The 16,073-nt window shown below is 48.2% G+C and overlaps 1 protein-coding gene across 1 annotated transcript in view; it reads right to left on the bottom strand.

Annotated features, from left to right (window-relative positions):
- The window catches only part of LOC123732436 (eukaryotic translation initiation factor 3 subunit H-like), a 75,505-nt gene that overhangs the window by 10,977 nt on the left and 48,455 nt on the right, over positions 1-16,073 (bottom strand). The window contains exon 3 of the mRNA XM_045711570.1: positions 2,593-2,760. Coding sequence (XP_045567526.1) covers positions 2,593-2,760 — 168 coding nt within the window. The remainder of the gene's footprint in view (positions 1-2,592; positions 2,761-16,073) is intronic.

Genomic DNA, 16,073 nt, shown 5'->3' with positions numbered 1-16,073 from the left:
ACCAGCTTCATGAGGTAATGCATTTCAATTAACAGGTGTGCCTTGTTAAAAGTTAATCTGAGTAATTTCTTTCCGTCTTAATGAGTTTGAGACAATCAGTTGTGTTGTGACAGGGTAGAGGTGGTATATAGAAGATGGCCCTATTTGGTAACAGACCAAGCCCATATTACGGCAAGAAAAGCTTAAATAGGCAAAGATAAACGACAGTCCATCATTACTTTAAGACATGAAGATCAGTCAATCCGGAAAATGTCAACAACTTTGATAGTTTCTTCAAGTGCAGCCGCAAAAACCATCAAGCACTATAATGAAACTGGCTCTCATGGGGACCGCCACGGGAAAGGAAGACCCAGAGTTACCTCTGCTGCAGAGGATCAGTTCATTAGAGTTAACTGCACCTCAGATCGCAGCCCAAATAAATGCTTCACAGAGTTCACGTAACAGACACATCTCAACATCAACTATTCAGAGGAGACTCGTGAATCAGGCCTTCATGGTCGAATTTCTGCCCAAAAAACACTACTATTTTTGGTCTCCCGAGTGGCACAGCGGTCTAAAGCACTGCATCTCAGGGCTAGAGGCGTCACTACAGACCCTGGTTCGATCCTGGGCTTTATCACAACCGGCCGTGATCAGGAATCCCATGGGCTGCGCCACTCGGCCCAGGGTTGTCCGGGTTAGGCCGTCATTGTAAAATTAGAATTTGTTCGTAACTGACTTGCCTGGTTATTTTTAAAGGACACCAATAAGAAGAAGAGACTTGCTTGGGCCAACAAACATGAGCAATGGACATTCGACTGGTGGAAATCTGTCCTTCGGTCCAATGAGTCCAAATTTGAGAATTTTGGTTTTAACCGCAGTGTCTTTGTGAGACGCAGAGTAGGTGAACGGATGATCTAAGCATGTGTGGTTCCCACCGTGAAGCATGGAGGAGGAGGTGTGATGGTGTGGGAATGCTTTGCTGGTGACACAGTCTGTGATGAATTTAGAATTCAAGGCACACTTAACCAGCATGACTACCACAGCATTCTGCAGCGATACGCCATCCCATCTGGTTTGGGCTTAGTGGGACTATCTTTTGTTTTTCAACAGGACAATGACCCAACACACCTCCAGGCTATGTAAGGGCTATTTGACCAAGAAGGAGAGTGTTGGAGTACTGCATCAGATGACCTGGCCTCCACAATCACCCGACCTCAACCCAATTGAGATGGTTTTGGATGAGTTGGATCGCAGAGTGAAGGAAAAGCAGCCAACAAGTGCTCAGCATATGTAGGAACTCCTTCAAGACTGTTGGAAAAGCATTCCAGGTGAAGCTGGTTGAGAGAATGCCAAGCATGTGCAAAGCTGTCATCAAGACAAAGGGTGGCTACTTTGGAGAATCTCAAATATACTTTGATTTGTTGAACACTTTTTTTTTGGTTACAACATGATTCCATGTGTTATTTCATAGTTTTGATGTCTTCACTATTATTCTGCAAAGTAGAAAATAGTCAAAATAAAGAAAAACCCTTGAATGAGTAGGCGTGTCAAAACTTTTGACTGGTACTGTATATTTCTTTTAAACTTTTTTCGGGACTTGCGGTGCGCATTGACCCGGTTCTGGGTCTGGGTCCGGGTCCTCCAGTTGAGTATGTCGGGACTAGGGAGTTTTTTTAGGGTAAAAAGAACCGTAATGAAGCTAATCACAGGTAACATCCTAGAGGAAAACCTGGTTTAGTCTGCTTTCCGACAGACACTGGGAGATGAATTCACCTTCCAATAACCTAAAACACAAAGCCAAATATAGACTGGAGTTGCTTACAAAGACATTTCATCTTTCTTCCAAATTTGACAGAAATATTTTATGTCGAACATTGACAAAAAAAGAATACAATTAAATACATTTTAATCCCACTTTGTAACAACAAAATGTGGAAAAAGTCAGAAGGGGTGTGAATACCTTCTCAAGGCACTGTAGGAGACATGATACTAGGACCAGGGCCTGAGAAAACCCTGTCAAAAACGGTCCGTCTAAAAGTGGTTTTTGTACCAATGAAAGCTTGAGTATATTACTAACCCTGACCCTATTTAGAGAGTGGACATCATCTGGACACGTCACTCTCTGTTCTCAGAATTAAAACATCCATACACTTATTAGAAAGAGGAGATTACATTCATTTGTTTCTGTGCGCGTGTGTGTGTGTGTGTGTGTGTGTGTGTGTGTGTGTGTGTGTGTGAGGTGTGAGGTTTGTGATGTGTGTGTGTGTGTGGTTTGTGATGTGTGTGTGTGTGTGGTTTGTGATGTGTGTGTGTGTGTGTGTGTGTGTGTGTGTGTGTGTGTGTGTGTGTGGTTTGTGATGTGTGTGGTTTGTGATGTGTGTGGTTTGTGATGTGTGTGGTTTGTGATGTGTGTGTGTGTGTGTGTGTGTGTGGTGTGAGGTGTGTGATGTGTGTGAGGTGTGTGATGTGTGTGAGGTTTGTGATGTGTGTGAGGTTTGTGATGTGTGTGTGTGGTGTGTGTGTGTGTGGTTTGTGATGTGTGTGTGTGTGTGTGAGATGTGTGAGTGTGAGTGTGAGTGTGTGTGTGTGTGTGTCAGATGGATTACTTACCGTAGATGAGAACAACAGACTCCTCGATGGCATGCTGGTAACTGAACTGAGAGTCCAGCAGGGCCCGGCTGACAAATGATCCATAATAGGTGGACTGGTACCAGCCCACATGAAGATGGTCAATGTTGACATGACGAAGAGATCGCATCATCTCCATCTGATACTGGACTAGAGAGAGGAGAGGTGGAGGAGAGAAGAGGAGGTGGAGAGAGAGAGGAGGTGGAGAGAGAGAGGAGAGGTGGAGGAGAGAAGAGGAGGTGGAGAGAGAGAGGAGAGGTGGAGAGAGAGAGGAGAGGTGGAGGAGAGGTGGAGGAGAGAAGAGGAGGTGGAGAGAGAGAGGGAGGGTGGGGGGGAGAGGGAGGGTGGAGAGAGAGAGGGAGGGTGGAGGAGAGAAGGGGAGGTGGAGAGAGAGAGGGAGGGTGGGGGGAGAGGGGAGGTGGAGAGAGAGAGAGAGAGAGGGTGGGGGGAGAAGGGGAGGTGGAGAGAGAGAGGGAGGGTGGGGGGAGAGGGGAGGTGGAGAGAGAGAGGGAGGGTGGGGGGGAGAGGGAGAGAGAGAGAGAGAGAGGGTGGGGGGAGAAGGGGAGGTGGAGAGAGAGAGGGTGGGGGGGAGAAGGGGAGGTGGAGAGAGAGAGGGTGGGGGGGAGAAGGGGAGGTGGAGAGAGAGGGAGGGTGGGGGGAGAGGGGAGGTGGAGAGAGAGAGAGGGGTGGGGGGGGAGAAGGGGAGGTGGAGAGAGAGAGGGAGGGTGGGGGGAGAGGGAGGGTGGAGAGAGAGGGAGAGAGAGAGGGTGGGGGAGAAGGGGAGGTGGAGAGAGAGAGAGAGAGAGAGAGGGTGGGGGGGAGAAGGGGAGGTGGAGAGAGAGAGGGAGGGTGGGGGGAGAGGGGAGGTGGAAAGAGAGAGGGTGGGGGGAGAAGGGGAGGTGGAGAGAGAGAGAGAGAGAGAGAGAGAGAGAGAGAGGGTGGGGGAGAAGGGGAGGTGGAGAGAGAGAGAGGACAGACAGAAAGACAGAGGGAGGAGAGAGGGAGAGGGGATGGACAGAGAGATGGAGGAGAGGATGGACAGAGAGAGAGAGAGAAATGGACAGAGAGGATGGGCAGAGAGAGGGAGAGAGGATGGACAGAGAGAGAGAGAGAGGATGGACAGAGAGAGAGAGAGGATGGACAGAGAGAGAGAGAGAGAGAGAGAGAGAGAGAGAGAGAGAGGATGGACAGAAAGAGGGAGGAGACATTTTTACTTTTTCCATTCATCAGGTGGGTTATAAATACATGACAGCAGACTGAATCAACCATCTCTCTCTGCTGGGGAATCAGCCATATTCCTCACCGCTGGTCCCCTGACCTCCCACTGACAGACAGAATAGAGTAGAGGAAGACTGGAGACAGACAGCACCGGGAGGTTAACTAGGACAGACAGCACATTTACACATCACTCCGAGTGTGACTGTTTGTGTGTGTACCATCCCAGTCAATCACAGGACGCAGCCAGAGACAGACACACACCAGTCTGGCTATTGACAGACAGACAGACAGGATTCATCCGAGTCTCATTGGCCAGCTGTGGCCTCTAAACCCCCTACTTACCCCCAAACACTTATTCTGGACCCCAACCACTCAGAACATCTATCCCCAAACCAGACAAACATTTCTAAAAACCTGTTTTCTCTTTGCATTATGGGGTATTGTGATGTCATTATGGGGTATTGGTGATGTCATTATGGGGTATTGGTGATGTCATTATGGGGTATTGGTGATGTCATTATGGGGTATGGTGATGTCATTATGGGGTATTGGTGATGTCATTATGGGGTATTGTTATGTCATTATGGGGTATTGGTGATGTCATTATGGGGTATTGGTGATGTCATTATGGGGTATTGGTGATGTCATTATGGGGTATGGTGATGTCATTATGGGGTATTGGTGATGTCATTATGGGGTGTTGTGATGTCATTATGGGGTATTGTGATGTCATTATGGGGTATTGGTGATGTCATTATGGGGTATTGGTGATGTCATTATGGGGTATTGGTGATGTCATTATGGGGTGTTGTGATGTCATTATGGGGTATTGTGATGTCATTATGGGGGTATTGTGATGTCATTATGGGGTATTGGTGATGTCATTATGGGGTATTGGTGATGTCATTATGGGGTATTGGTGATGTCATTATGGGGTATTGGTGATGTCATTATGGGGTATTGTTGATGTCATTATGGGGTTGTCATTATGGGGTATTGTGATGTCATTATGGGGTATTGTGATGTCATTATGGGGTATTGTGATGTCATTATGGGGTATTGTGATGTCATTATGGGGTATTGTGATGTCATTATGGGGTATTGTGATGTCATTATGGGGTATTGTGATGTCATTATGGGGTATTGTGTGTAGATTGAGATTTTATTTATTTATTTAACCCATTTTAGAATAAGGCTGTAACGTAACAAAACGTTGAAAAAGTCAAGGGGTCTGAATACTTTCCCGAATGCACTGTATGTTTCCCGTCACTTCTACTTAGAAGACTAGCAAGTTAAACTAAGGGGTCGCGTTAATGCAGAATTCTGCAGAAATATTTCAGAAAACGCAGATGTAAAATGCTCGGCATCAGACTGATGTTGCACTTCTCCACTCGGATGAGAATTGACAAACGAGCATTTTAAAAATCAGCAGAGGCTGTTGACTGATGTATAGCTACTGTTCTCAGTCCAGCCTACCTTTTAGCTAAAAACGCAAGATTAACATCAGGAAATGTAGCCGGCTACATTCTTTCTATGATAAACATTAGAAATATGATGGATACGCATCGTTTTACACAAAACAAAATACTATTTTTCATTATAAGCTCATTTACCTCTGTGGCTGACAAACAGCGGTGCACTTCTGTTGTCATCTGATAAAAAATGAATTTATTTCCTGATGAATGTGTTGCACTAATGGATTATTCTGAAGGAAAACTACAGTCGCACGCCCTGATTATTCTTCTGAGGCAATAAAAATATATACTTGACTTTTAATATAAAAATGTGACGGTAGTGAAACACTCCCGCGTGGATATTTCCAAACAGCCCTGTATATCACCCAGGACTAGATACTGGTTACAGTCAACGAAGAGTTAATGGGTAGGTCACACACACACACACACACACACACACACACACACACACACACACACACACACACACACACACACACACACACACACACACACACACACACACACACACACACACACACACACACACACACACACAGAGAGAAAGTTGAAAGTATTTTCCTTTTTGTACATTAACCATTTGTACATCGTTACAACACTGTATATAAATACATAATATGACATTTGTAATGTCTTTATTCTTTTGGAACTTCTGTATGTTAAATGTTTACTGTTAATTTTTATTGTTTATTTCACTTTTGTTTATTATCTACTTCACTTACATTTACATTTTAGTCATTTAGCAGACGCTCTTATCCAGAGCGACTTACAGTAGTGAATGCATACATTTCATACAATTTCATACATTTTTTTTCTGTGCTGGCCCCCCGTGGGAATCGAACCCACAACCCTGGTGTTGCAAACACCATGCTCTACCAACTGAGCTACAGGGAAGGCTGCACTTGCTTTGGCAATGTTAACAATATGTTTCCCCTGGTAATAAAGCCCTTACATTGAAATTGAGAGAAAGACACACAAAGAGAGAAAGAGAGGTGACATTAAGGTGACAAAGACATATCATCATTCCTTCCTTGACGATGAGACCTTGAGCTTTTTAAAAGACATTGTGATTCCCTTTCAAGAGGAATAACTCAACAGTAAAGAACATTTGTATTAGGCTCTCTACATACTGGACACCCTCAAAGGAGCTGGTTTCAGTGACTGGCTGCTCTGGCCTTAGCAACAGTTAAACTGATGGGAGGAGGACTGGGGATTCAGTGACTGGCTGCTCTGGCCTTAGCAACAGTTAAACTGATGGGAGGAGGACTGGGGATTCAGTGACTGGCTGCTCTGGCCTTAGCAACAGTTAAACTGATGGGAGGAGGACTGGGGATTCAGTGACTGGCTGCTCTGGCCTTAGCAACAGTTAAACTGATGGGAGGAGGACTGGGGATTCAGTGACTGGCTGCTCTGGCCTTAGCAACAGTTAAACTGATGGGAGGAGGACTGGGGATTCAGTGACTGGCTGCTCTGGCCTTAGCAACAGTTTAACTGATGGGAGGAGGACTGGGGATTCAGTGACTGGCTGCTCTGGCCTTAGCAACAGTTTAACTGATGGGAGGAGGACTGGGGTTTCAGTGACTGGCTGCTCTGGCCTTAGCAACAGTTAAACTGATGGGAGGAGGACTGGGGATTCAGCGACTGGCTGCTCTGGCCTTAGCAACAGTTAAACTGATGGGAGGAGGACTGGGGATTCAGCGACTGGCTGCTCTGGCCTTAGCAACAGTTAAACTGATAGGAGGAGGACTGGGGATTCAGTGACTGGCTGCTCTGGCCTTAGCAACAGTTAAACTGATGGGAGGAGGACTGGGGATTCAGTGACTGGCTGCTCTGGCCTTAGCAACAGTTAAACTGATGGGAGGAGGACTGGGGATTCAGTGACTGGCTGCTCTGGCCTTAGCAACAGTTCAACTGATGGGAGGAGGACTGGGGATTCAGTGACTGGCTGCTCTGGCCTTAGCAACAGTTAAACTGATGGGAGGAGGACTGGGGATTCAGTGACTGGCTGCTCTGGCCTTAGCAACAGTTAAACTGATGGGAGGAGGACTGGGGATTCAGTGACTGGCTGCTCTGGCCTTAGCAACAGTTAAACTGATGGGAGGAGGACTGGGGGAAACATAAATAGATGGAGGAGAGAGACAAGAAGAGGGAGGAGGGGGAGGAGTGGAAGAAGGAGGAAGAGGAGAGGGAGCTAGGCTACATGAGGGAGACAGAGGGGAGGAGGAGGATGATGAGGAAGAACAGGAGAGGGAGCTAGACAGAGGGGAGGAGGAGGATGATGAAGAAGAACAGGAGAGGGAGCTAGACAGAGGGGAGGAGGAGGATGAGGAGGAACAGGAGAGGGAGACAAGAGAGGAAAGGAGGGAAGGGAGGAGGAAGAGGAGAGGGAGAGAGAGGAGGAGTAGGAGGAACAGGAGAAGGAGACAGAGAGGAGGAGGAGGAGGAACAGGAGAGGGAGACAGAGAGGAGGAGGAGGAGGAACAGGAGAGGGAGACAGAGAGGAGGAGGAGGAGGGACAGGAGAGGGAGACAGAGAGGAGGAGGAGGAGGAGGAGGAACAGGAGAGGGAGACAGAGAGGAGGAGGAGGAGGGACAGGAGAGGGAGACAGAGAGGAGGAGGAGGAGGAGGAACAGGAGAGGGAGACAGAGAGGAGGAGGAGGAGGAACAGGAGAGGGAGACAGAGAGGAGGAGGAGGAGGAGGAGGAACAGGAGAGGGAGACAGAGAGGAGGAGGAGGAGGAACAGGAGAGGGAGACAGAGAGGAGGAGGAGGAGGAACAGGAGAGGGAGACAGAGAGGAGGAGGAGGAGGAGGAGGAGGAACAGGAGAGGGAGACAGAGAGGAGGAGGAACAGGAGAGGGAGACAGAGAGGAGGAGGAGGAGGAGGAGGAACAGGAGAGGGAGACAGAGAGGAGGAGGAGGAGGAGGAGGAACAGGAGAGGGAGACAGAGGAGGAGGAGGAGGAACAGGAGAGGGAGACAGAGAGGAGGAGGAGGAGGAGGAGGAGGAACAGGAGAGGGAGACAGAGAGGAGGAGGAGGAGGAGGAGGAGGAACAGGAGAGGGAGACAGAGAGGAGGAGGAGGAGGGACAGGAGAGGGAGACAGAGAGGAGGAGGAGGAGGAGGAGGAACAGGAGAGGGAGACAGAGAGGAGGAGGAACAGGAGAGGGAGACAGAGAGGAGGAGGAGGAGGAACAGGAGAGGGAGACAGAGAGGAGGAGGAGGAGGAACAGGAGAGGGAGACAGAGAGGAGGAGGAGGAGGAGGAGGAACAGGAGAGGGAGACAGAGAGGAGGAGGAACAGGAGAGGGAGACAGAGAGGAGGAGGAGGAGGAGGAGGAACAGGAGAGGGAGACAGAGAGGAGGAGGAGGAGGAGGAACAGGAGAGGGAGACAGAGGAGGAGGAGGAGGAACAGGAGAGGGAGACAGAGAGGAGGAGGAGGAGGAGGAGGAGGAACAGGAGAGGGAGACAGAGAGGAGGAGGGACAGGAGAGGGAGACAGAGAGGAGGAGGAGGAGGAGGAGGAACAGGAGAGGGAGACAGAGAGGAGGAGGAGGAGGAGGAGGAACAGGAGAGGGAGACAGAGAGGAGGAGGAGGAGGAACAGGAGAGGGAGACAGAGAGGAGGAGGAGGAGGGACAGGAGAGGGAGACAGAGAGGAGGAGGAGGAGGGACAGGAGAGGGAGACAGAGAGGAGGAGGAGGAGGAGGAACAGGAGAAGGAGACAGAGAGGAGGAGGAGGAGGGACAGGAGAGGGAGACAGAGAGGAGGAGGAGGAGGAGGAACAGGAGAGGGAGACAGAGAGGAGGAGGAGGAACAGGAGAGGGAGACAGAGAGGAGGAGGAGGAGGGACAGGAGAGGGAGACAGAGAGGAGGAGGAGGAGGAGGAGGAGGAACAGGAGAGGGAGACAGAGAGGAGGAGGAGGAGGAGGAGGAACAGGAGAGGGAGACAGAGAGGAGGAGGAGGAGGAACAGGAGAGGGAGACAGAGAGGAGGAGGAGGAGGAGGAACAGGAGAGGGAGACAGAGAGGAGGAGGAGGAGGGACAGGAGAGGGAGACAGAGAGGAGGAGGAGGAGGGACAGGAGAGGGAGACAGAGAGGAGGAGGAGGAGGAGGAGGAACAGGAGAGGGAGACAGAGAGGAGGAGGAGGAGGAACAGGAGAGGGAGACAGAGAGGAGGAGGAGGAGGAGAACAGGAGAGGGAGACAGAGAGGAGGAGGAGTGATTCAGACTGAAGTTGAGAACCCATGACTACAGGCTGGCTTAAAGCAGATTATGTGACAGATAATAGAACACATTTAGGAGAGGTGCTGGCCTTGGCGCCCACCCACCCAACGCTAGCCTCCGTCACACAGCCCCAGGCCCTGGCAGAACCAGGCAGAACCAGGCCATTGTTAAGGCAGACAAAGCAGCAGCCAGCCAGACAGTGTCTCATCCTGGCAGTTCAACAAGGACAGCAGCGCAACTATGGACCCAAAGCCTTAGAGAGACAGAACCAGGTTAAATACCAGGGAGGATCTCTCAGCCTTACAGCAATACAGACAGAACCAGGTTAAATACCAGGGAGGATCTCTCAGCCTTACAGCAATACAGACAGAACCAGGTTAAATACCAGGGAGGATCTCTCAGCCTTACAGCAATACAGACAGAACCAGGTTAAATACCAGGGAGGATCTCTCAGCCTTACAGTAATACAGACAGAACCAGGTTAAATACCAGGGAGGATCTCTCAGCCTTACAGACAGAACCAGGTTAAATACCAGGGAGGATCTCTCAGCCTTACAGACAGAACCAGGTTAAATACCAGGGAGGATCTCTCAGCCTTACAGCAATACAGACAGAACCAGGTTAAATACCAGGGAGGATCTCTCAGCCTTACAGACAGAACCAGGTTAAATACCAGGGAGGATCTCTCAGCCTTACAGCAATACAGACAGAACCAGGTTAAATATCAGGGAGGATCGCTCAGCCTTACAGACAGAACCAGGTTAAATATCAGGGAGGATCTCTCAGCCTTACAGACAGAACCAGGTTAAATACCAGGGAGGATCTCTCAGCCTTACAGACAGAACCAGGTTAAATACCAGGGAGGATCTCTCAGCCTTAAAATAATACAGACAGAACCAGGTTAAATACCAGGGAGGATCTCTCAGCCTTACAGACAGAACCAGGTTAAATACCAGGGAGGATCTCTCAGCCTTACAGCAATACAGACAGAACCAGGTTAAATACCAGGGAGGATCGCTCAGCCTTACAGCAATACAGACAGAACCAGGTTAAATACCAGGGAGGATCTCTCAGCCTTACAGACAGAACCAGGTTAAATACCAGGGAGGATCTCTCAGCCTTACAGACAGAACCAGGTTAAATACCAGGGAGGATCTCTCAGCCTTACAGACAGAACCAGGTTAAATACCAGGGAGGATCTCTCAGCCTTACAGCAATACAGACAGAACCAGGTTAAATACCAGGGAGGATCTCTCAGCCTTACAGCAATACAGACAGAACCAGGTTAAATACCAGGGAGGATCTCTCAGCCTTACAGACAGAACCAGGTTAAATACCAGGGAGGATCTCTCAGCCTTACAGCAATACAGACAGAACCAGGTTAAATACCAGGGAGGATCTCTCAGCCTTACAGCAATACAGACAGAACCAGGTTAAATACCAGGGAGGATCTCTCAGCCTTACAGCAATACAGACAGAACCAGGTTAAATATCAGGGAGGATCTCTCAGCCTTACAGCAATACAGACAGAACCAGGTTAAATACCAGGGAGGATCTCTCAGCAATACAGACAGAACCAGGTTAAATACCAGGGAGGATCTCTCAGCCTTACAGACAGAACCAGGTTAAATACCAGGGAGGATCTCTCAGCCTTACAGACAGAACCAGGTTAAATACCAGGGAGGATCTCTAAGGGAGCATTTTCACCGAGAAATTCCAATGGTGTCCTACCCGAAAGGCTCAGACTTTTCCGTCTCTGTGGGCCGGCACCAGTGTCTCGCTGGGCCACGGCGGACCTGCTCTGACTTGGAGACAAGCCCCTCGGTACTTTTCAGCTGGGCATTTACATAACGGCTAACTGTGAACATGGGTTTCCACTGTCGATGGTTAACATCTTCTCACCAAGCAACTGTTTTTATTCTGTTCTTCATTCCCCCCCCCCAGTATAACATCAGTCTACAGTCTAATAAACATGTTTATTCATAAGGCAGACTGGTAGTCTAATATACATGTTTATTCATAAGGCAGACTGGTAGTCTAATAAACATGTTTATTCATAAGGCAGACTGGTAGTCTAATATACATGTTTATTCATAAGGCAGACTGGTAGCCTAATAAACATGTTTATTCATAAGGCAGACTGGTAGTCTAATAAACATGTTTATTCATAAGGCAGACTGGTAGTCTAATAAACATGTTTATTCATAAGGCAGACTGGTAGTCTAATAAACATGTTTATTCATAAGGCAGACTGGTAGTCTAATATACATGTTTATTCATAAGGCAAACTGGTAGTACTAGACTCAAACACTCTTCAGCCAAATAAACATGTAGGTTTATAAACTAAACGTAGCTCTCCTCTCCACTGCAACTTAATGTACATTTCTCTCACGTTTGGTTAAGTAGGTCATAATAACTGGTATTTCTGCTAAACACACTAGAACCAACAAGTGGAAGAGAATCAGTGAGAGAAAATCCAAGTATAGAGCGAGTCACATATCAACAGATGGGTTCCAAATGGTCCCCTATTCCGTACACAGGGCTAGTGTTAACAGTAGTGTACTATATAGGGAATAGGGTGCAGTTCAAGGAAGCTCTCTCCCCTCTCTCTCTCTCTCGCCCAATTTGTAAGTCGCTCTGGATAAGAGCGTCCGCTAAATGACTTAAATGTAAATGTAAATGTTAAGACTGTCGGTCTAGTCAAATTCTCATCGTACCGTACATATGGAGCAGGAGAACGGTCTAGTCAAATCCTCATCGTACCGTACATATGGAGCAGTCAAATCCTCATCGTACCGTACATATGGAGCAGGAGAACGGTCTAGTCAAATCCTCATCGTACCGTACATATGGAGCAGGAGAACGGTCTAGTCAAATCCTCATCGTACCGTACATATGGAGCAGGTGAACGGTCTAGTCAAATCCTCATCGTACCGTACATATGGAGCAGGTGAATGTCAGCCATACAGGAAAGTGGTTGGTGCAAACACCCCCCCCACACACACACACCACCCCCCCACACACACACACACACACACACATACAGAGAGAGAGAGATGAGGTTTAAGTGGGAGTGATGATGGAAGTGTCTTCAATAACATTCCATGGGAGAGCAGAGAGGACTATGGGTAATGGCTCCTTTGAAAGCCTGTGCTCTATAATGAGGCCTGTGAGGAGGTAGTTACACGCTCTGTGATTCTCATTCAACTGAAAAGATTCAGAGGGAAAGGTGGTGCGGCAGACGACTACCTGAGTCTAAAAGACCAGCAGCGAAAGAGAGAAATATTTACATTATTACGCATTTCCTTATAAAAACGGTCAAACTTCTAGATATTCAACGTCACACTGACAACAGCATCGCTACATTCTCAAACCAAATCTAATTTTATTTGTCACATGCAACAGGTCGTAGACCTTACCATGAAATGTTTACTTACAAGCCCTTAATTAACCCACAATGCAGTTCAAGAAATAGAGTTAAGAAAATATTTACTAAATTAAACTAAAAGTTTAAAAAAAATTGAATCTAATCGAAAACTAACAATACATTTACATAACAATAAAGAGGCTATATACAGGGGGTACCGGTACAGAGTCAATGTGGAGGCTATATACAGGGGGTACCGGTACAGAGTCAATGTGGAGGCTATATGCAGGGGGTACCGGTACAGAGTCAATGTGGAGGCTATATACAGGGTGTTACGGTACAGAGTCAATGTGGAGACTATATACAGGGTGTTACGGTACAGAGTCAATGTGGAGACTATATACAGGGGGTACCGGTACAGAGTCAATGTGGAGGCTATATACAGGGGGTACCGGTACAGAGTCAATGTGGAGGCTATATGCAGGGGGTACCGGTACAGAGTCAATGTGGAGGCTATATACAGGGTGTTACGGTACAGAGTCAATGTGGAGGCTATATACAGGGTGTTACGGTACAGAGTCAATGTGGAGGCTATATACAGGGGGTACCGGTACAGAGTCAATGTGGAGGCTATATACAGGGGGTACCGGTACAGAGTCAATGTGGAGGCTATATACAGGGGGTACCGGTACAGAGTCAATGTGGAGGCTATATACAGGGTGTTACAGTACAGAGTCAATGTGGAGGCTATATACAGGGGGTACCGGTACAGAGTCAATGTGGAGACTATATACAGGGGGTACCGGTACAGAGTCAATGTGGAGACTATATACAGGGGGTACCGGTACAGAGTCAATGTGGAGACTATATACAGGGGGTACCGGTACAGAGTCAATGTGGAGACTATATACAGGGGGTACCGGTACAGAGTCAATGTGGAGGCTATATACAGGGGGTACCGGTACAGAGTCAATGTGGAGGCTATATACAGGGGGTACCGGTACAGAGTCAATGTGGAGGCTATATACAGGGGGTACCGGTACAGAGTCAATGTGGAGGCTATATACAGGGGGTACCGGTACAGAGTCAATGTGGAGGCTATATACAGGGGGTACCGGTACAGAGTCAATGTGGAGGCTATATACAGGGGGTACCGGTACAGAGTCAATGTGGAGGCTATATACAGGGGGTACCGGTACAGAGTCAATGTGGAGGCTATATACAGGGGGTACCGGTACAGAGTCAATGTGGAGACTATATACAGGGGGTACCGGTACAGAGTCAATGTGGAGGCTATATACAGGGGGTACCGGTACAGAGTCATTGTGGAGGCTATATACAGGGGGTACCGGTACAGAGTCAATGTGGAGGCTATATACAGGGGGTACCGGTACAGAGTCAATGTGGAGGCTATATACAGGGGGTACCGGTACAGAGTCAATGTGGAGGCTATATACAGGGGGTACCGGTACAGAGTCAATGTGGAGGCTATATACAGGGGGTACCGGTACAGAGTCAATGTGGAGACTATATACAGGGGGTACCGGTACAGAGTCAATGTGGAGGCTATATACAGGGGGTACCGGTACAGAGTCAATGTGGAGACTATATACAGGGGGTACCGGTACAGAGTCAATGTGGAGACTATATACAGGGGGTACCGGTACAGAGTCAATGTGGAGGCTATATACAGGGGGTACCGGTACAGAGTCAATGTGGAGGCTATATACAGGGGGTACCGGTACAGAGTCAATGTGGAGGCTATATACAGGGTATTACGGTACAGAGTCAATGTGGAGGCTATATACAGGGGGTACCGGTACAGAGTCAATGTGGAGGCTATATACAGGGGGTACCGGTACAGAGTCAATGTGGAGGCTATATACAGGGGGTACCGGTATAGAGTCAATGTCTAGGCTATATACAGGGGGTACCGGTAGAGAGTCAATGTGGAGGCTATATACAGGGGGTACCGGTACCGAGTCAATGTGGAGGCTATATACAGGGGGTACCGGTACAGAGTCAATGTGGAGACTATATACAGGGGGTACCGGTACAGAGTCAATGTGGAGGCTATATACAGGGGGTACCGGTACAGAGTCAATGTGGAGGCTATATACAGGGGGTACCGGTACAGAGTCAATGTGGAGACTATATACAGGGGGTACCGGTACAGAGTCAATGTGGAGGCTATATACAGGGGGTACCGGTACAGAGTCAATGTGGAGGCTATATACAGGGGGTACCGGTACAGAGTCAATGTGGAGGCTATATACAGGGGGTACCGGTACAGAGTCAATGTGGAGGCTATATACAGGGGGTACCGGTACAGAGTCAATGTGGAGGTTATATACAGGGGTACTGGTACAGAGTCAATGTGGAGGCTATATACAGGGTGTTACGGTACAGAGTCAATGTGGAGGCTATATACAGGGGGTACCGGTACAGAGTCAATGTGGAGACTATATACAGGGGGTACCGGTACAGAGTCAATGTGGAGGCTATATACAGGGGGTACCGGTACAGAGTCAATGTGGAGGCTATATACAGGGGGTACCGGTACAGAGTCAATGTGGAGGCTATATACAGGGGGGTACCGGTACAGAGTCAATGTGGAGGCTATATACAGGGGGTACCGGTACAGAGTCAATGTGGAGGTTATATACAGGGGGTACCGGTACAGAGTCAATGTGGAGGCTATATACAGGGTGTTACGGTACAGAGTCAATGTGGAGGCTATATACAGGGGGTACCGGTACAGAGTCAATGTGGAGACTATATACAGGGGGTACCGGTACAGAGTCAATGTGGAGGCTATATACAGGGGGTACCGGTACAGAGTCAATGTGGAGGCTATATACAGGGGGTACCGGTACAGAGTCAATGTGGAGGCTATATACAGGGGGTACCGGTACAGAGTCAATGTGGAGGCTATATACAGGGGGTATCGGTACAGAGTCAATGTGGAGGCTATATACAGGGGGTATCGGTACAGAGTCAATGTGCGGGGGTACAGGTGACCATGCATAGATAATAAACAGCGAGTAGCAGCAGTGTAAAAACAAAGGGGGGGACTATTTACATTGTCAGAAAGTGACATAGAATAAACCTGAAAGGCAAAGGAAGTGAGTGAGTAAAGACAAGCAGGAAGTTAATTCTTTATAAATGTCCTAATGTTAAT

This window comes from Salmo salar, unplaced genomic scaffold, assembly GCF_905237065.1.
Source record: "Salmo salar unplaced genomic scaffold, Ssal_v3.1, whole genome shotgun sequence".
Lineage (NCBI taxonomy): Eukaryota > Metazoa > Chordata > Actinopteri > Salmoniformes > Salmonidae > Salmo > Salmo salar.
The sequence above is the reverse complement of the archived record's forward strand: the minus strand, read 5'-3'. Positions and strand labels throughout refer to the sequence as shown.